The following is a 22,714-nucleotide window of genomic DNA, read 5'->3' as shown; positions in this document are numbered from 1 at the left end:
CACAGCTGCTTTGTTAAGGAAAACTACTCAAGCAGTTTGAACAAGGAGCATGAATTCAGACATGTTGTGTCCTTATGTTTAGACAATCTCTTAGAAGAGGATTTTCTAAAACAAGTAGTGTTGCCACTCAGTTGCACTCAAGTCAGGGAGTTTCATAAATGTTCAATGTGAAAATATCTGTACTGGACTTGTTTATTCACTTAATATTCCAAAACAAGTGAAAAAAGCTACAGGATTCCTTCCAAAGACTGGACAGAAGAATGCGTTAAGGAACAGACTGAAGAAGCCTCAGGCAGTTTCTGCCGTAATCGAAGTGGTGTAAAAGGGAAGATATGGTTAAACATGAGGCTTCCTAGGAATTTCACAAGTGGATCCTATGGAGGAGCCATGAAATGAGCAAGTATCTCAGCCTTTTTGGACATTTGGAGTTTTTCATCCTGCTGTCCCATTTCACAGCACACAGGAAGGAGTTCAGATGCCCTGGTAACGTTAGAATTCATCTCATCTGAGAGTTGGAAAGTATTTCAGATGTAGATGTCTAAACTGTAGATCTCTGGACTTCTTCTAGAGTCAATGAAGAGTGTTAGACTTTTCTAGGACATAGCAGGTTTGGTCTACTTTAGAAGGTTAATGAAGAGTGAGATAAGTCATGCTTTAGAAGTATGTCAAAATTGTTCTCCTTCCCATTTTTTTGAGAAAGATCTGCAGGATTTCTGGAGCCACAATAAATGGTATATAAGTCAATAATATTAAATGTCAAGTATCTTTAGGAGCAAGGACCCTCTTATGAAATTGGTAATCAAAGATTAACACAAAGATATATTCTAACTGACCAATCATCCAGAACCCTAACTGGGAAGAAGATGGGGGATTAGTCAGAAACGAGAAACAGAAAAGTAAAACAACAGAAATAACAACAACAAATCACAACTAGACTACAAAGGAATTAAGCTGCTTTCAAAAATTGCAACTATTTATGGCCAAATGACTGAAAAAAGATAGGCCAAAAGCAAGGAAAAATCTGTCCTTGCTCCTAGGTCATGTGTCCTTATTAGAGTCCTCTGAAAGTAAATACCAAAGGTTTCTAGATAATACATGGGAAGAGGTGGATGGCTTTAATATTTTCGGAAGAAAATCCTGTCCTTCTCAGAGGACCTAACTACCAAACAGGAGGTCATCAAAAGAAGTGGACTGGGTACTATCACTAATGTAAAAACATATGATGTCTGCTTCTCCCCTAGAGAGAATCACTGAAATTGGGAAGACTTTTATAAAAGTTGTGGGATAGTTAGATAAGTTCTGTGTAGACAAGCTCTGTAGTTACAGCTGTGCTAATGTGCTACACCTCTACAGATGGATAGGACGTATCTGTCTTTCTGTCTTTGCCCCAGGGTTGTGTTATGTCACTTGAAGATTGGTGTTCAAATCAATTAACTGTATATATATAACATAAGTGAAAAAGCTGCAAACTATTAGATCTTTCTCAGTCTTCACTTCTTCTTGCTGTTGCACATGTGTAAAGGTAAATATTCGTTGGAGAGAAATATGATTCTGGGTGGATACTCTAATTACTGGACTATGGAAATGGGCTCACTTCTTTTCTGTATATACATAACCCAATGACTATGTAATTGTTTTGTATAAACAGCCTCGATTTGACAGACTGCTAGAGACCTTCATCCCTGAAGAAAACACAGAAAGGGCTTTCCTTGAGAAGTAAAATAATTGCCCCTAGTCAAGATAGAGTCAGGATGATGTTCTTTGAGGAAGCTCTAACTGCAGGACCATTCATTATTCTAGACTCCCATTGTCCTGAGGAGCTTCAAGTTATGATCTCTGTGGTACTGAAAGATCTCTGGCTCCAGGCCCTTGTTTGTAAAATGGGTTTAGTATTTCCTAGTGAGGTTTGGGGTTTTGGTGGGGATTAATTAATGTTTGCACAGTATCTCACCAGAGTGAAAATGCCGAATAGTCATTAAATAATATTTTTAATAAAATGATCCACTGCCTTAATTGGAAAAAGGTATCAAGGGATAGGACTGATCTCAGCTCTTTCCCACTATTGATTCTATAAAAGACCTCATTAGTTTAAACAGGCATAAATGCAATGGATTCCTTCAAAAAAAGCTTATCCATGCATTAACAGTTAGTTTGTGAGAACCATACTTCATAGCTTTTCCACTAACATTTATTTGTTACCAGAGTTCAGGGTGATAAGTATTATTGTTACAACATTCACACTCACACCAAAAAAATTCCTATTCTTTTCACTAGAAATATCTCAAATAAGCAACCTGGTTAACCAAATAAACAAATGAAGGTAGCAGGGCATGGTGATGAGAGCAAGAGATCTGATGTGTGATCTCAAGCAGCTCACTGTAAGTCTCATGGAAACTGGAGTTCTTTCAATTCCAAGCTTTCTTCTTGCTGGTGTTTATATTATCTAAACAATGATAATGTATTAGAAAATAAACATTTAATTAAACTACTCTTTTCTATGCTATCTGAAAATTTCCCAGTCTTGTTTACTTTAGGCATGCAAAGGGTAAGGCAACATTTTGCTTCAGGTGTCAAAAGCAAATAGTGCAATCTTAACAAGAGAAATAGAAAAATGCCATGTTTGAAAGGCATTCAAATAGTTAAAGAAATGTGAACGGGGAAGATGGGATGAACTTCTCTTTAAATATATATTTTAATAGATAGTGCATGCACAGAGTGAAGAGGGAAAAATAGGTTATTGAAAAATCGTTTTAATTACTTTTTATAGGTAAGGAAAACATTTAATTTACACAAGTTTTATAGTTAGCAGCACCTAATATCAAGCAAGGAAAGAGAACTTGCACTAAAGGCTTTTTGCTAAACTAAATTGCTGCTTTCTCTTCAGGAATGGATATTGAGTTGATGTTAAGGAAAAGGTTGAAACATGTAAAACAGGTTGTAGTTACTAATAATGCTCTTAACATGCCTCAATTACAAAGTAAACTGTAAGGGACTTTAAGGGCAGGTTACAAAAATGTATTCTTATTTCACAGTTGATGCATTTGTGCTTTTGATTAATTGGTAGAGTTCAAGTGTCAGACTAACTCATGGTTATTCAATCACTGTTGATTGCATGATCATGCCTTTATGACCTTATGTGTTGGAAGGAAGAAAGCACATGGCTGTTCTTGAAATGAAAACATAAAAAAAGTCCTGACTTTTCAGTCTGTCTGTCCTTCTACCGTATTATCCCTCCTTACTCAGTGCAGTCAGTGTCTGAACACTCCCTACTTTTCAAGGGTTTTAGCTTCCTGTACCAGGCATGACAGGAAATTTTCTCAAGGACAGAGATGGGGCTGTCAGTGAGCTCTTGACTCTCCTCTGTGCCACATCCACGCCTTGGTGCACCTTCCCCCAAGGCATCCAGGGATAGTTAAACATCTGTAGACTGACTGGAGCTGGTGGGACTTCAGTCAGACACGTGGCTTGTCCACACAGAGTAACCACTATCGTGACACTCATCCCAGTAATCAGCAGGCACAGTAACACTCTGGTTTAAATTCTTAGATGTGCCACAAACTGGAGGTTTCCCTGGTTTCTGACATTAACACTCAGAGGTACAGAAGTTTTATTCTAGTCGTATGAGGAATAGAAGTAGGGAGTCTACAAGAGATATGCACAAAGGTTCACTGCAACCCAGTGAGGTAAGGTCAAACCTCTCCATGGCAACTGACACCCCTGCCCGTGGCCTTGTCCTGAACCATACAAATAATTCATGGCTGACAGAAAACTTGACTGGAGATTTCCCAAGTTAATCCTCTAACCGCAGGGCTATCTTTCTGCCATATAATAAAAATATGTAGCCAGGTGGTTTGGCATGACAATATACAAGTATTTTAAATTTACAAGAGATTTTAAATATGATGTGCCCTGATATGACTCAGTGTGACCCTATTACTTGCTTATTGTGACTAGATGAACAGATACTGCAAAAAATGGCCTTTCTTATTAGTCTTATTCCATCATATCTTGAAATAATTCCACTTCACAGATTTAATTTTTCTGTATCCAGAAACTGTAGTGTAGAAGCTTATTGATGTGATGATCAAGACTGTAGAAAACGCTAATGAAATAAAATTATTTTCAGAAAATAAATTTTGAACTTTAAATTCCTTTTAGTTATGCTTGAGAACTTATTCTGTAAATTACTTTCAGTCATAGAAGAAAATCATATTATATGTCCTGAACATCATGTAAAAACATGCTAACTGTCCAGCATTTTAATTGTAGGTTGTTGGCAACAAATGCTTATTAACATCTGCAGATCAAAAGCTATTTCTAAAATTTAAATACCTCATAATGTCAAATAACTCTGCAAAAATCCCATTAGGCCCAAGGTCAATTCACAAACAGGAGGAGACATTTGTAAGGATGTAAGATTAATCAAATAGGATATTTGTAATGAATTATTCATCCATTTCTACTACAGAATACAAAGGGGTTTATGCATTCATAAACAAATATTTCTGTTCTAAATGATTTCACGTGTGGGATGTTAGCAAAGAAGGGACATTTTTCTCTCCCTCATGCCCTTCTGACCTCTGTAACACCTGGGTGCATACCTGACACGCAACATTTACCTTCCCATAGTGTGACAGCTTCAACAGATGAGATTGAGATGAGATGAGATGAGATGAGATGAGATGAGATGAGATGAGATGAGATGAGATGAGAGACTGACTGCTTAGCCACATGTGCCTTCCTCAATGAGTGTCTTCACTGGATTGTCCCTTTACAAAAGGATAAAATGTGCAGCCTTTTAAATATATTCCTATGATGAGCAGCTTAAATGATGTGCTTTCCATTTCCTCAGAAAAAAAGTTACCATGCTCTACCTCCACATTCGTCATTACCTGCTTAGGTTCTGTCAGGAGTGAGACAAATTTTGGCACAACCAGGGTGGTGGAGATGCTTCCAGTGTGGAGGTAAATGACCGCAGTCTTCCGTTGCAGTGCTGGGCACATAGGCCACTGTCTTCCCGAGAGAATTTGCACTGGCAGAAGCAGTGCAGCAGGATAAACACCAGCAAAGATTGCTAATACAATCCCAGCTTTCACTGCTGAGTTCAGTTGTCACCTTTCATTGTGCAACTTCACTTGTTTTTTCCATCTTTTTATAATGTCATTTCTCTTCATAAGAGAACAGACAGCAGCACAGTGTGATGCCTTGTCACAAACTTGCCTGCAGTGAGGGTACTCAAACCACCACCTCATCCCAGGAACAGGAGTCACAGTTTGGCCCTTCACTGCCACATGGAAAATCTGGGTGCCGGTGATGGTGGAGAAAGGCAATTAATGTTTGCAGTGTTTGTCACAGATCCAAAACAGAGCTCAGCCAGAAAGAAAAGAGACAGCACCCTGATTCGAAAAATTCCCAATCTGGAGGTTATGTAAAGAGGAAGATTGTCTGCCTGTTACTATAGCAACAGGTTTAAAAGGGATCTTGTCACCAGGCTGCTATTTCTTCCTGCACCCCATAAGAAAATCAGGATGAGTCCTCCTCCATCTCAGTGGGTTGAACTGAACAGAAAAGTTCACCATACAATGGCAAAGCAGCAAGAGACAGCGCCAAGGGTGTACACCTGAGCAGATAATGATGAACTCCAAGAAGTAAAATAGTTCTTTTGCGTCAGACCATGGCTAAAACTAAAATTTTTGGTGAATCAAAAGTCTGCAAAGAACTGATGCTGAAACAAAGAGAAAATCAAATAATTTTCTTCAGTTCTGATAATTTAAACTCTGAATTAATGTTTAAAAAAAAGAAATATAAAGGTAATTTTGAAATAGACTGGTATTTTAAATTCAGCAGTCATTGTTCTGTGGCAATAATCAATGCTTTTGATAATTAATTATTACATTATTTCTTTCCCAGAAGAGCACTCTAAAATAAGTGAAATCTTTGAAATATATCCATGTTTTAAAGAAAAAATAAAAGGCAATTTGGAGGGAATATATGATAAATATTTTTGCTTGGATACATGAGCATTTATTCTTGTAGTCCCCTTAGCATTGGATGGGGTGGAAAATTTCCTCTGTGATATATCATCACAAAAAATGGACAAATTCAGAAGAATTCCAGAAACACTAAGAAAAAAATCAGAGAAGAAGATCATAAATATCAGCATTATTTATTTTGTTTGATTTTTATTTAAGAATCAATGATAAGTGTTTCTTAGTAGAAAAGAAACCCTGGAGATTTGGTGGTTCCATTCAGTTGACTAGTTGGTCCAAGTGATTTGGATCCTTGGGATTAAATTTTGGCAATTATGCTATCACAGGCAGTATTTCAGTTTCACCCTTCCATGCCGTCAACTTTCTGACTGAGAACCCTTGCAGGTTTCTAACACATTTATTCCAGTCCAGCACAAATTGTGCATTCTGCAAAATACAGCCCTGATAGAGACAATCTACCTCAAGTAACACAGGTGTCATAGGCAAAATGACCAAGAACTTTTCTCAGCAAATGCTTACAACTAATCCTGGCCCCATGAAGTTAATGGGAGATTTGTTACTGCTATCAATGTGACAAGGATTTCCCTTGTACTTCCAGAGCTGTGCATAGATTTCTGTGTATACCTTTCACTGTACCATGCAATTACTCTGGCTTTCTTTAATTGCTGAGAAAATAGTGGCAGTTTTATGACCCTGACAGAAATGGGTTTTCTCATGACCTAATAACTGCAAGTAGCAAAATTTTATCCTTTAGGAAAGAAAGTCCATAAAGCCAGGCACAATAAGGAACAAAAGAAGTTTAATGGTGTTGGGCTAGCATTTCTGCTGTGTATTTGGAAGCATTATAACCAGTTGTTCAATGATATTCACATAGTGAAGCCCCAGTTGACTCCATACAGCTGTATTTCTCCAGAAAATAAGCTTATATGTTAGTTATTTTAGGTCAGTCTAGTCCTGATACATAATAATTTTTTTCAAAACCTTGCTGATCATACAGATTCTGTGAAAAAAATATTAGTCATAAATAATTTTGTGGACTTAATGTGTCATAGCACTGTTGAAAGATGAATAATGGCAATGTACTTCAAACTTGAAAAGTACTGTGAAGGTCTGTGTGCTGCATACTAGTTGGTACCAAGACATCACACACTTCAAACCAATGGAAATTAATTTTGCACCATCCTGAGGACTCCCTGCATTGCTCCACTCCATATCCTGGAGTTTTATACAAATCCCATATTGCCTCTCATGGATTTCTGTCCTGTCCTTTGTCATGGCATAGGCACAGTATTTTGACTTTCATACTCTCCATTCAGTCCAAGGGCTAATTTTTCCACCCAGAAGGTGTGGGATGTGTTCATTCCTCAAAAATGTTTCCACATTTCTCCATTTTCACATCTAGCATGCCCTGTTCTCCATGCCAGGCAGTTGGTGTTGTAATGTGGCTTTAGCTTGTCCCTGGTCACAGCTTTCCCCAGAGTTATCACAACTCTGTACTTTTCTTCCTTCCAGTATATTGTGCTTTGTGTCCCCCACCAGCCTCCCCACCACCTCCAAGATTCTGTTCTTGCTCATTGACAGTTATTCTGCACTCCTTTTATTATATACCCTTTATTCTTATCAAGCTTATTTATCTCAGGAATAAATCCCTTGAGATGCTAGACTGTCAAATCTTTCAAATCTTTATTTGAAAGAGGATAGACATGGACAACTGTTGGGCTAAACAATAGGATTCAATGCTATCGAATATTTGTTCCACGTACAGACACCTGCATAACAGTGCTCAAAACTGACTGTACTGAATAAATTGCAGCACATGCTCCTTACTTCTCACTTTGGGTTTTCTGACTGCTCCAGTTTGGTATGTTCTGGACTTTGGTGCTGTTTTAATAGAATTCAAATGTCCATTTTAATCTAACATGGGAATTATAAAAACCATCTTACCCTTGGTCATTATTTGTCATGTTGTTCCACTGAATTAGCTTGGGCTGTCAAAACATTTTCCATGGTTTAGCAGAATCCATGTGCCTCAGATCACCTAAATTTATGCATTTATGATGTAGGTTTCTGCATTGGAGCTTGTCAGCCACAGTTTTTGCCATAGTCAGCAGAGGCAAATATGTACATGAAGGGTAGTATTCTTCTGGTGGTTTTTCTGACATGTAGTTCAGGCTTCAGAAGAGGCATGTCAGTTTCTCAGTCAAAAATAAAACCACATCCAGACTGCATATTTGTAACAATCTTTGGCTCATGTTGTTCTTGAAATCGTACTTATGTATCAGTTGGAAGAGTCCTTTTACATAGTATGAAATTATGATGGCAACAGTTTAACTGTATGGGCTGGACACGTCCTCTAGCTCTGTTTACACTGCTGGTGGGAACAGAGCCGTCCAAGCCTGCCACACAGTGCCCAGGATTCTGAATAGAGGAGTTTTTCAGGTTTATGCGTTGAAACAAACTAAGCATCCACGTGCAGCCCATGTGCTGTTTGACAGCTTTGGGCATTTTGGTGTTTGGCTTTAGCTCCTCAGAACCACTTGCTTCTCCCCTTTGACTGTGCAGGGAGACTGGGTGCATAAAGTACCTTGTTGCAACAGTTCTACGAGAATCAATATAACTTATCTTTGAGGGAATGCTACTCAATGTTCAATATTTCAAGTAAGCAGCCTGAGCAGGTATGTAGGAATTCATGGAAAGGTCAATACACTGCATGAAGTGCACACACATCACAGAAAATACAAGTCATCTTCTAAAACTGTAAGGTGGTGACTCAATCTTTGTGATTTTATGTCAATTTTATACCAGGTGTTGTGCTACATAAATAAGTTGAAAATCTCATGAGACCCTAACAGAAGCATAAGGTATTTGCATTTCCAGAACTTCTTCCATGCATTTGGCCAATCAGTCACTCTTCTCATTTCCAGTAAATATTTGTTTTCAAGGCTAGAATAGAACAGAGAAAAATACTATAACAAGTTAATGAGGAAACAGTGCTCATCTAACACTACTTAGTGCAGACCTTGGACAGACATTTTTCCAGCTAAAGCATTTTAATTATCCATTTTCATGTTTAATGTCTACTTATTTATTAATATGCCCATTTTTCCAACATTTCGTTTTTTTTATTAGCTATAGGTTAAGCTGTGAGTATATATTCTTCATAATGCATTGCAATACTGATTCAATTGTGTGAAACAGCAACATGCAGCAGTCTGGTTTTGTCTACCACCTCTTTTTGAAAGCTAGATTAGGTATCTCTTTTCAGCAGTGCATTTTCCTGGTTACACTAGGCAGAAGAACAGCTCCTTCTCCAATGAAAACAGCACAGATCTCTCAGATGGGAAAGTGGATTACTGAGGGGCTTATAAGGTTAAAGCAATTCAAACTAATTTCTCAATAGAAAGAAAAGTACGAAAAAAAATTAGGCATCATTTAGTAGTTCCAGAGAGTATTATCATGCTCTAAAAGCTTGCTTCTAATATGCAACACATGAAAAGATTTGTGGAGACATGCCCTTCTTTCAAATGTCAGAGAAGTTTCAGTGTCTTTATATTGACGCTTTTTAGCCAAGAGCAGTGTTCCAGGAACTCTGGAAATGCACAGCTCTTATGTTTCATTACTTAGAGGGTTTTAGCCTTCTGACCTAGAACATTAATAGCAATTCTAATTCATTATTTCAAACATTATTCTTGGTCCCTGAACCTATCTTTCTTTCCTTGATACTGCCTAGCACAAGAAAAAAGCTTGGATGACCTAAAAATTGTGGCCAGAGCCCAAACACAGGCAAAACAACCTCTGCTTGGAGCAAGAATGTCCAGAACTGGAAACAGGAGGAAAAAAATGCAGGACAGGACATGGCATAACAGGGAAGGAGTTGAAAGAGATAGGAAGGGATGCAGAAATCCTTCCATCTGCCGAGGTTAAAGGTTGACATATCTGTACAGTAGTCTCTGAAAAAGAAGAGCTTTAACAGATTTTCAGGGGCTTGGAATTACTGGGTTCTCTGACATAATATCTTATGTCTTGTTCTAGGTCCACCCCCAGCCGCAGTCTTTAAGTATTGTCTGACTATCCATTGAAGTTAATTGGAAGATTCCATTTTGCTCTGATTAATCTAAAAATAATCATTCCTATGTTCTCATATATTTTTCTCTGTTCCTATTCCTTTATCTCTTTGTCTGCTTTGGGTTATGCTTATGTTTTCTTCTATCTCCTTTTAGCTCTTTAGCTCTGATGGCGGCATTTTATGTTTTTAGAGTGATTGCCCAGAGCAAACATAGGACCTGTTGTAAAAAAAAAGAGACTTCAAGATATAGACTAAAACTTCAGTCTAATCTGTCATTATTGGATCAATCAGATCTGAAACTATTTTATTATACCAAAATATTAAATTTCTTTTGAAAGGATTGAGAAAAAAATGCTGTAGCTTTATGAATTTTTATGAATCAGCTGAGCTGTGGTCATTGACCACAGGCACACTTTTAGCCCCTTGCAAATGCTAGAAAAGCATGTTAGATTAATTGAATTTTAAGCTAGCACATTTTTCTTGGCAGGCTAAGAGCTAGCACATGGGCAATAACACTGCTCTGGTACCACACAGTAATTCACTCAGCCACAGCTCAACTGTTTCTTCGAGCCCTTCAGTCTCTGAACAAAGTTGACTGAATAGTACAAAGCACAAATGACTTGATAAATTTATATATTGTGTTTCAAAGTACTGAAGATTTTTCAAAAGATTTGTATGAAGAAGTAGTTGTGTCTGGGATAAAGAACAGGTTTGATGTCCTAGATAGACAAACCTAATTGGAGTGATAAATTTAAATGATGCACATGTAAGTAATTTGGGGGTTTATCTAGTTTTAGTTACTCTCTATGACAGAATTAAGAGGGGACAATTACTTCTGGAAAACATCTACTTCTTAACTCATGTTTTAATTATTTTGATTAATCTTAATAAATGCCTATAGCAGTTTCTAGCTACTGTGTTTCAAACAAAAATAATTCAGACATTCCATATAGCACATAAAATGCTATATGAAAGCATGCTATGTGAAAGCAACATACAGAAAATTGTATTTTTTCTTTAGTTGCAATGAGCTAGAATCACGGGGAGCCATGAGGGACAGAAAAGCTGTTGTTAGATTATCCATTGCAGTGCAGTCAAATCATCACATCTCATATTCCTAGGGATGTAACAGGATGAAAATGTTTGAAGCCTTCTGGGCTATGTTTGATGTTGCATGAGGCCTAAAGAAATCACCAGGGACTAGTAATTCTGTGCTCAGGAACTAATTTAAAATTAGTTTCTTATTCTCTTTTTTTCATTCTGGATCTCTGCCGTGCCCTTACTTTTTTTGTCTAAATGCACTGGTGAGGCGTAGTACAAGTTATATTCATTTGCAGATGTGCAAGATTGTGATGAAAAGGCTTGGGGTTGATTCTCATTGTCCTGTCAGAGTGACAGAAGAGCTTCCTTCCACCTCCCTCTGGCTCTCACCTCTGTGAACATTAAAATCAGAAAATCCATAAGCACTTTGGAAAATGTTTCCTGTATTGCAGCTTCTTATTTCTGTAAAAGGAGAACAGTACCTTCCACATAGAATCATAGAATAGCTTGGATTGGAAGGGACCTTTAAAGGTCATCTAATCCAACCTCCCTGTTATAGGCAGGGACATCTTCAACTAGATCAACCTCTTTCAGAGTAAAAAAAAACTTCTTCCCTCCATCTAATCTCATGGGTTTGTAAGAACTACTGCAGTAATCTCTGTCTGGTGCTTTGGGAACCCTTTATGGGAAGTACAGACGGAGTAAATCCAGCACATGGTCCATTATCATTCCCCTCATAATGTTTGGTAATATCCTGGGTAAAGTATCACTAATTACAGGACTACTTATGTGGCTGACTTCCAAAGCACTGTTATAATTTACTGCCATGTCTGTATATAATCAAAATTACGTCATTTCAGAGAAACAGTTATATTTCCTTTCTGTAACTACATTTATGCAAGGTATTTTAACCTAAATAGGACAACAGACTGAGTAATCAGCAGTAATAAGATTTTATTTTGATGTGATGATAGCCAAGAATTAAGTAAAAGAAACAGACAGGAAAACAAAATAGAAGCAGAAAAGGATATATGAACAGACCCATCAGTTTCATGCCATGATAAAATGTGGAGGTGACATTTGGACCCTTAAATCCATCTTTGACTTCAGTGTGGCAGAATTGTGCCTAGGCTGAAGAATACTTCACTGTTTATTAGTTTAATGTTCCATTCATTTTAAAAGGTTGTGTAGAACTCTGTTGAAATTAGGGTGTAATAAAATTATCACAAAGCATCTCTCACAATAGGAAATATAGGGCATTTAGGTTATGAGATAGCTGATGCTGAAGACTTGCAACCAATTGCCTTCTGTACTGAAGGTATCATGATGTAACACTTATTAGTTGAATAAAACTAGAGAGATATGAGTATTGATCTGTTTCATGACCATATCCAGGCATTGAGTTTTCACCAGCAGTGGAAATATGATTTAGGGGAGCTTTGTCATTTGGTTAGAAATCCTTCAAAGTGCTGTCAATTACTGTGTTATCGCTACAGCCTGGTTTCCAGTGTCCAGTTAATAGATATTCTCTGGCTTCCATTCTGGCTGAGACCTGCAACTTCCTTGTATCAAGCACCTGTGTGAGATTATTTAGATTCTTAAAGTGGATTTGCAGAAAGGCTGTACTAAGTGGGTTGTATAAACACTTACACATCTGTCTTATCCTCTAAAGGATTATCTTGCATCCTATCTCTTTGTCTGCTTTTGAAATGTTTCTTAAAGAAGCTGAAATTGAAGAGGGAAAGTGAATGAGAAAATCAAATAAAGTTATTTCTGGGGTTGTTTTTAATTTTCTGTTTGTAGCATTTGACAGCTGCAAGAAATTACATGAGAGAAAAAAATCAAAGGCTTAAGTATCAAAATCTTTGCTTACAAGCTACTCTTATTTAGCAATCATGCTTGCATAATAACCACAACTTGAAGCACATGATTCATAGGAACAAGTAATCTAGTATATAAAACCCCATAGTATGTACCGAAATATATTTGTTTTTTTCAGGAATAACTTAGAGTCATTGAGTAAATATTTTGTAGTTTGGTCATAAAAAGGGGAAAACTGCCTGATAGAGAATACTCTACATGTACGGTAATAGCAATAGTACTTCTGGACTAAGGATAACAGATGTTCAAATAGTATGAAATGCTTATTCATAAACTGTTTAGCAATATAAAAATTGAGCTTCATTTCAGCACGTTCATATTTTTTTTTCTCTTTGCTGTTTATTATTTATACTTCTGAAGAGTGAACTTAGGATCATGAAGCTGAGATTCATTGAAGAAAATGAAGTTCAATTTATGGTACAAAAATGGCTCCATGGAGAAAGGATACATTTAATATATCCAACTGTGAAACCACCAAAACACTAGAAAACTAGACCCATGTAACTTAAATGACTAGCCACAAAGCTTGACATATGAGCTATAAATATTAAATAATAAACTTGAATGTATCCATTAAATTTGAGTAAAATTACATAATGAATAGCTTCATAACATCTAGAACTGCTAGCAGACAATTTTGCAAACAGAAAGGAGGGTATATTCACCCCATTATTTACTCATAGCGAACAATTTTAATCAGTTTTTAAATGGTGGAGGAAATTTCATGAATGGTGAGACTTTCCACCAAGCTCATAGAGAAAAAATGTTTGGTTTTTCAATATACTTGGAATTTTCAAGTTAATCTTTTAATCAGACACATAACACAGGTTTTATGTGTTCTCATGACAGACCAGCAGTACTCATGGTCGCCTTCTCAGCACTTCAATGAAGAAAGATACTCTCCTGCTCCGAGGAATATGAAAGGATTATCTGGTAGTCGCAATCAACCACAGTTATGTTCAGCTCATACTTGTGGCTTAGCATCCCCTGAAGATTGTGAACATACCCACGACCATATCCACCATGGGCAGGAGCCAAGGCAGTCATATCTTCTCAGCCCCACGGAGAGTTGCCCGCTGGACCACCATCGTTGCTCCCCACGCAGCTCCATTCATTCTGAGTGCATGATGATGCCCATGGTAATGGGCGATCACATGTCAAGTAGCACTTTCCCCAGAATGCACTACAGCTCACATTACGACTCAAGAGACGACTGCGCCATGTCTCACGGTAACCCTAAGATTAACCGTATTCCTGCAAATCTTTTGGACCAATTTGAGAAACAACTTCCTCTTCACCGGGATGGGTTTCATACTTTACAGTACCAGCGGACCTCAACAGCTGCGGAACAACGCAGTGAGAGCCCGGGAAGGATACGCCATCTCGTTCATTCTGTCCAGAAACTTTTTACTAAATCTCATTCTCTGGAAGGATCATCCAAGGGCAATGTTAATGGAACCAAGGGAGACAGTCGAGGGGACGATCATCATCATGGGCACCATTCCAAGCATAGCAAAAGGAGTAAAAGTAAGGAGCGAAAACCAGAAGGCAAGCATAAATCTGGAATGAGTAGCTGGTGGAGCTCTGACGATAATTTGGACAGCGATAGCACTTACCGAACCCCTAGTGTGGTAAATAGGCACCATGCAGATCATATATCCCATTGCTATCCTGAGGCACTCCAGGGGCATTTTGGGGATCTCTCATTGAAGACTTCCAAAAGTAACAATGATGTGAAGTGTTCGGCTTGTGAAGGGCTACCAATGACCCCTGATAGTAAATATATGAAAAGGAGTTCTTGGTCCACGCTTACAGTAAGTCAGGCTAAAGAAGCTTATCGCAAATCATCACTGAACTTAGATAAGCCTCTGGTTCATCAGGAAATCAAACCTTCCTTGAGGCCGTGCCATTACCTTCAGGTAAGAGGAAGATTTTCTTGAGATTTTTAATGAAAAGAGCAGCACAGTATATGCCATAGTCATCGTAAAAAATATACAAAGGTACCTCTCAAAGAATTTCTGTATGGCTCTCCCATTGCAGATATTCCATTAAACTGAGAAATCTCTAGCTTTTGTCTTGGTTTATAGACCACAGATTGAAAACTATAAAACAGGTGTGATATAAATTAGTTTCAGGTCAGTGGATGTGTTTTCATCTTTGGAATTCACACTGAACACCTTGATGAAATACATATATCACACTAAAAAAGAGCAGTTCTTTCAGCAATCTGGGGGCTAAAAAAAGTGTTTCAAATACGGTTATGAATGAGTGATTTTAAACAGGCTGTGGGGAATCCTATTTTTGTATTCTTTTATTACTTTTCTCCATGTTTTTGTAAGTAACAGAAGAATGGATTTACTGGGATACCAAATTGCTTTGTTGTGGTGATGATCGCCCATATATTGCTTTTTAATGGTTGCATCACCCAGGATCATATTGAACTGAGCCTCCTTTGAGACCATACTATAACAACATGGGTATTAAAAATACATGGGTACCTCAGAGAGAAGAGATTTCAGGCCTGGCCTTCAGACTGGTTTTGATGGTGTTCTGCACGTTTTCTCTTTCAGCAACAAAGCTCTCACTTTCTCCTACATTTAAATTTTTATACCTTCTGCTTGATGCCATTTGCCACCCCAAGGTCACGCTAATGTAACTATTTATCATGCTGCACAATGTTCTGGATCGTAAAGTGACGTGAGTTTAAAAAAATACTTTCCAAAATACTATTTTTAGACATTTACATCATTTGCCTGGCCTACGTACAGCACAGTCCCATCACAAGTGACATTAGCACATCAGATTATACAGAGAACTGCAGTGGGTGCAGAGCAGAAAGGAGGGAGTACCTTGGAGGATAACTTCATCAGCTAGCTTTGTCACTGGAAAAAAATGTACAATACCAATATTGCTTTAACAATTTGTACTAAGTATAGCCTTCAAAGCCCACATTGTTCTGAGTATGTTCTTTTCTATTTCTTTTTAAAGAACTCCTCTTTCTCCAGAACTTAACTGATTCTCACATTAACATGGGGAAATCTCTGGTCCAGATTTATGTATTTGGATATTTTCAGTTTCTCTGGGCCCTACAGAAACTGGCAAACACAGATTAGCAACGTGACTGCACTTCTGTGCAGAGCTCTCTCCTGTCAGAGCTATAGGTGTCCAATAGCAATGAGTCACACTTGAAGAGCCAGATCTTTTCAAATGCATATGCAGACATCCAGGATCAATCTTCTCTACTGAAACAGGGAAAGTTTCTCATTGCAGAGAAAGGAAAATAAATTGCAGCCCTCATAGCATTACCATGCAAATTGATTCCAACCTAGACTGACAGCTGTGGTATTTTATCATATCCAAGTACAATCTCATGTATGTAAAATAGACTGCACTTCCCTGGAAGTTTTTGATCTAACTCAATGAGCCAGAACTGGAAGCGCATGTGCAGAGACTTCCACTCTGTGGAACTCTATGGAACATATGTCTATGTTCTAAAACCATGCATACAGCTGTGACGTTACAGAGAAGTTTAGATATGACTAGTTTTTTCCTTCCTGTTACACACTTTGGTTCCTCTACATCTCTTTTGGGTTTAGTGCTTTCCTTCTCAATCATGTTTCATTGTTTCTTCTTCCCCACCACTACATCTCATTTGTCTTTGCAGAAGCCATCAATTTTTACTTCTCATTGGCCTTCTCCTTACTCCCAATTTATATCAGCATCTTCAAGTGAATGTGAAAGACTGAGTTCACAAACTAACCTGGCTATCACCAAACTTTAGATCAAGCCCAAGTGACAAGCCTAGGGGTCAGAAAAGCACACTCCTTTATGTCATTTTTTTATGCTTTTTTGTGAATTGGGAAAGGAATAGGAAATTTCTACAGAAAGGAATTTTCATTCAGCAGTTAGGAAGGTTCATCCACTAGTAGGTTTATCCAGCTTAAAATCTAGGAGATGTGAATTCAAATTTTTGCTGCACAAAATCTTTGTTTTTAAGACCCTTTAAAAATGGCATAGTACCCATTCCCTATTCACAGAGATCCTATGATGGAAATCTGTTAAGACTCAAGTACTCAGTTACAAGGAATCTATACTTGTGTCCAAAGCAATAATACAAGGAATTCTATAACAGAAATATTCTCATTATGAAATATTAAAATAAAGCATATGTTTCATCATATCAGAACATGCCATTCAGAGCATAGATATCCTTCAGACTGAGTGGCTGGCTTATTCACTAGCCCAAGGTCAGCAAACAAATTGAAGGCACCCCATTCTGTCAATGTCATAACTAAATGCCTGGTTTTGAAACTTTTGCTTTGAGGGATGTTGGGCTGTCACAAAGTAATCATAAAGATCAGAGATATGTCCCATTAGTAGCTCTGCCAGGAACTTTCTCTCTGACCCAGGAAATCTAATTTATTAATCACTGCACACTTCAACTGCTCTATCTGCAAAACTGAGGAGGGATATTTAACTTTTCTTATGGCAGTGTAAGCAGCATCACTGACTAATAATTGGATAAAAATAATCATTAGGTTCAAAAACTAAAAAGGTAGAGAAACATGTGGGAATCCCTACCCAGGAGAGTTTACTGCCTTGCTCAAGAGTAGATGGCAATGAGAATTCAAGGGATTATGACACTGATGTGCAGCAGCAGACTTCCCTGAGGTGCACAAGTGAACAGATCAGTTTAAAATCCCAAGGCCCTTCACAGGGTCTCTGTATTTAAAGTGATATTAAATACATTGGTCCTGACTGATGTCAGCTATATATTTTTAATTATTTTTAAAATAAAGCTGTGAAATTATAGTCCTTCAATGAATACACTAATACATAAGCATACCTCAGAATAATAAAAATTAATTTTCTGTTTATGCATTAATATTATCAATTTTTATATATGGCTTTTGTTCTACTACCTAGCTATATGAGGATTCTCAGTAGCCAACTCACTTTTCTATCTACTGGTCTTCTTCTTACTGTTTTTTTCAGTATCTGCATGAAATATTTCTACTTCTGTTTTCCACTGAGACTTTAGATATGCAGAATCTCAAACCGAAAGACCATGGGAGTGTCTTAGGCCTGTGCTTGAGACTTTGTTTTCTGTATTATGTTTCTAGGCTTCCACTTTGTCTTCCACCATAATTAATGAGGTTCTTTTCCTTCAAACTGAAACTCTGAAGCGTGAATATAGGATTTTCCTTTCTAGGAAGGAAGCTGTTAGCAAATTAACAAATTCCTGGAAACAGGAGATGAGATGAGATTTTGAAGGTTTCTGCTCATTATATTCTTCAGTCATGTCCTAGAGTTGAAATCAAGTATTTCTTTAACCTGGTAAATCTCCAAGCTTAATCTCTGGCTCCTCTTTTAGGGTTTTACATTCCCTTCACAGAGTCTTTGCAGCTGGGGCCTCTCCTTGGACTGGGAGTGTTGTGGTGTAAGTCAGAGGTGGTTCAGGCAACATGCCTTTTTCAAGCATGGGTGGTCATCTAGTCCTAAAGTGGATGGTTTAAGAGAACTAAATTAGTTGAAATAAGGCTGTATAAAATAGTGATTATTCTTCTCATTTAAAACCCAGATTAGATTTGCATCACTCCTTCTACATTGGAGGTGGTGGGAATGTCCAGAGACTAGGGAAAGGGGAAGAGTGAGAAGCCCATTTGAGAGGGCTGTAATGTCAACCAGATGGTCAACTATCATCTCAAGAGCAGAGGGCAACCATTTATACCCATATACTAACAGCATTTATCTATCTATATATCATATATCACTATATATTGTGAATGATTGGCTGCCATTATTATGTATGGGACTTTAATTTCTATTTCGAATGAAGACAAATTGAGTATTTCAGTACATTTCTGGGCAACAAACACTTTGCCACCTCACTCAGCAGGCAAAACAGCCGAAGTAGATCACACATGCAATAATGCACACTTTTGTATAGTTTTAGCCATAGTGGCTGCTACTGTTTTCCAAGTCATTTTCATTTTAAGATAAAATATGTAAAGAAAAAGATAAATGAGCTGTGAGATCTCCTCTATCTTCATCAGCTGTTTTGGCTAATTAGGTTTCACATGTGTACAGTGCAATGACTTTGATTAATTCCACTCTGATATGAGTACTAGCAAGGAGCAAAGATTTTTAACAGAAAAAAAAAAGGATATGAACTAGATAACTGTGCTGAAAGGATGTGCACAGAAGAGTTGCTTACAGTTTCCAGAACTGGAATAACTTTTAATGCTAGTTAAAGAAAAATAATTCCCACAATTAAGCCAAAAGATAGGCAAGAGCATCACATTCACCATGACTGTAGTTCCGGAGCACAGTGCAATGTGTCACTGATTAATATTCCTTCCTCACCCATTCAACAGCCTCCAAAGCAGCAAGCAATTGGGGTAAACATACCACAAGGTACAGTGAATGAGTCAGCACTAAAAAAGGAAATAGCATGTTGTTCTAAAAATGGCTTCAACCCACTCCTGTCTTCCTAGTGCATTTAAGTACGAGCGTCATCAGTTACAGCAGAGGCACTGCAAAGCATGTGGGTAGTATTGTTAGCTCTGTACTCTGCAGAATGAAAGAAGAGCACAGAGTTCGTCTCTTTAAAAGAGAAAAAGAAAAAAGCAGCAGTTTCAACAAGGCTCTTTGCTGGTTTAAGTAAAGCCTACGTGGAGAAAATCTTTGAGGACAAGCTCATGGATAAATAGGCCTTAAGCCCTCAGCTGCATTTTCCCAGGAACTCTACCGGGGATAGGACAAATTCCCACAAATGAAACCACTGCCCATGTGAGGCACACAACTGCTTTGCACTCTCCCTCTGGTTTGCAAGGATGGGTGGATTTGAACTCAATACACTTTTCTCAGCACTTCATCTTTGTGAAACTAGATTGTGTCTGTTTGCTTGACATAAAACCCTTGCATGAACTACAGAAACTACATCCAGTCCTCTCCCAGTGAGCACACACTGTGAAGTTAGCCAGAGCTAGCCATAGCTAGCAGACTTTTGATACTCACATCCAAATTACTATCATCCACACTCCCTTCACAATGATTTATGATCAGCCACCACTCAAGAATTAACTGGGTTGTTTCCACAGCAGGAAAAGCTAGTATAGACAGTAGGGTAGCAGGGCAGTCTGCATCCTAAATCAACATGGACAAATGCTATACCATTCGGTTTTCTACAGCTCATTACAGTCCCACAAGGATGTCTCAGCTACCCCTATGCCCTCCCAGTCAGCAGTGGAGATGTGCAGAACAGACAGGTAGTGCCCAGACAATCAGGGAAATGATGGGGCAGTTTTTGCCCCATGGTCCATTCACAGTGTTAAAGTCAGCCTGCAACATCTTGTGGAGCATTACATAAAAAGGAGTAATAATGCTTACTCTTCCCTGTATTTACAGAATGCTGATGGTTTTGTGTATCACAAATCCCAGAATACTTAAATCCCCTTCTAAAGGAAAAGAAAAAGAAAAAAGAAAGCTTCCATGCCCATATACTAGAATCCTCACATTGGATGAAATGAATTGCTGAAACTTTTTTCCAAACAAGAGTAGAAAGATTTCAGAGCTAGCATTTTCTGAAAGCTGCCAGAACATGTCCCTATTACAGTGGAAATTTCAAAGCTATGAGTAGAAAAGGGAGGCCGTGATCCCACTGCCTTTTAATCAGGGGGAATTGTCCTCCTTTATAATGTTAGAAGTGTGTTTCCAAATTTTTTTTCAATGTTCACTTCACTGAAGCCGAAGGCTGACCTTTGCAGTTGTTACTCAAAGGTGTCACTGGTTCTGAAGAAGTTTTCATACAGGAGTAGCTTACTATTATATATTCTCAGGCCACCTGCCGAAGGAGACTGCCAGGAACATGGACTTGGGGCTGTAGTGCCTACACACTCTTCTAGGCCACAGGCGTGCTGTCTAAGGCAGACCCAGCTCCTCTCTTGAGTAGTCCATGCCATTTTTCCTGCAAAGGGGTGACTGTAAAAATGGTGAAGTATTCACAAATGTTGCTTTGGTTTTGTTTTTGTTTTTTCTGGGTTTGGCCATCTTACAATTCTGTGCTTAAAGGTTGTTTTTTAAAGTGGCATTGCAAATGTGTTTAAATAGCTCATTGTCCATATGGACAAGTTTCCTGGTACTTCGGTAGGGAAACACTTTTTGAAAAGTGTGCAGATAGTTAAGCATTACATAGTAGATAGACAGGAAAAATAATACTCATTTTGCCCTGGAAGCTAATTAATTGCAGTCATCTGGACTTAACTGCTCAAAACATTATATCAATCATTAGTTAAAATCAGAAAAAATTGATGAGAGGCAAATATATCTATTAAATAGCCTTTAAAATCATTTGTGTTTTAAAGACATACTGTTTTTTCAGTAGTAGACCTACAACAAACTGGAAAAAAGCAAAAAACGTGATATAATTTCCTGCTTCAATTAAATAAGACGCTGTTTTCTACAGGCCACTTTCTGGGTCAGCCCTGCATATGCTACCTTTTAGGTTCATCCCTCTCTAGCCTTATAATAGCTCTGCAACACTGGAGTCCTTGCTCCTTAGTCTCTGTGGTTTCAGAGGTGCTGTGCATTGTAAGTATGTTGGGAGGACCTCTCCTTTTCTTCCATTTATGGACATTTTTTTCTCTTACTTTATATTTCTGTAACCTTGAATGGTCTGTGGAGTGTTTCCCGACTCAGAAAAACCTGTGGTCAGCTTCAGTTGCTGATGCTGTGGTCCCCTGGGCCTTGTCAGCTGCCCATCCATCAGGCAGCCCAGCTGGCAGGTGTACTCCTGGCTCCCCTTCACTTGTAGTAAGAGACAGGCTGCAGTCCTGTTTAGGTCTTTAGCCTTTTGATGCTTGGTTTCAGCAGAATTTGCATTTAATTCAATTTATGGAGAAAGGTTTAAAGGAAAATGCATCTATGAGCTGGCCCAAAAAGGCAAAGACATAAGAAAACAAACTCTGGGTGCAAACTTTCTTTCTTGGCAGAAAAGCTGCTTGTTGTGGCATGCATGCAGAGTTCCAAGTTTTGATCTTTGATGTTTCTGTAAACTTCCACTAGTAAAATAATTGCTACCTTATCATCTATTCTATCAAACTGCATAGTGTCAGGATGGTTTCCCTGGCACTGCATCATGATCCTCAGTACTGTTATGTGGTTCAGCCGGTTTCAGGCATTGTTTTCATCCAAGCTAGCCAATATTTTCCTAAACTCCTTCTGGCACACTGTTGGTTCTGTACTTAGCACAGGCCAGGGAGCGTTCCTGGTAGCCACACTGTTTCAGAGGTAAAGGTTGCTCCACAGCATGGGAGTGAAGTGCTGCAGGGCAGCAATCTCCAGGCAAGGCAGTGGCTCTTTACTGACCTGTGTTTGCCCAGCCCTAAGGTAGTCACCACAGCATTTGCATCCTTCTCTCTCCCGAGTTCTTATGGCTGTGCAGTAGCACAGTGAGTTGGAGCAACTCACCAGCTCAGCTGAACACTTATCTTTACTTATCCTTACTGCTGTTAGGGTAATTTTTCAGGTAGCACTCTAGGTCACTTGACCATTACTAGCGTTGCTTGAAAAGCTGAGTATTGCTTAAGGAAAACCTGCCCCACTGAAATTAATAGTAATATAATTTTAAAGTGGCTTGAGCTGACCACAAAGCAGTGTCCTTGATCATATACCAAAGGAAATATGCAGCCAAATGAAACACAGGTTTCTTGGGTTTGTGGTCTTTTTTCCTGCT

General features: G+C 38.3%; 1 protein-coding gene across 10 annotated transcripts in view; it reads left to right on the top strand.

Moving 5' to 3' along the window:
- Window positions 1-22,714, top strand: part of DLGAP2 (DLG associated protein 2) — a 342,864-nt gene that overhangs the window by 238,089 nt on the left and 82,061 nt on the right. For all 10 annotated transcript variants that reach the window (XM_008637654.2, XM_017739294.1, XM_017739302.1 and 7 more), the window contains one exon: window positions 13,828-14,897. In XM_008637654.2, coding sequence (XP_008635876.2) covers window positions 13,828-14,897 — 1,070 coding nt within the window. The remainder of the gene's footprint in view (window positions 1-13,827; window positions 14,898-22,714) is intronic.

This window comes from Corvus brachyrhynchos, unplaced genomic scaffold (genome assembly GCF_000691975.1).
Source record: "Corvus brachyrhynchos isolate BGI_N302 unplaced genomic scaffold, ASM69197v1 scaffold136, whole genome shotgun sequence".
NCBI lineage: Eukaryota > Metazoa > Chordata > Aves > Passeriformes > Corvidae > Corvus > Corvus brachyrhynchos.
This window is presented reverse-complemented; position numbering and strand designations above follow the sequence as displayed.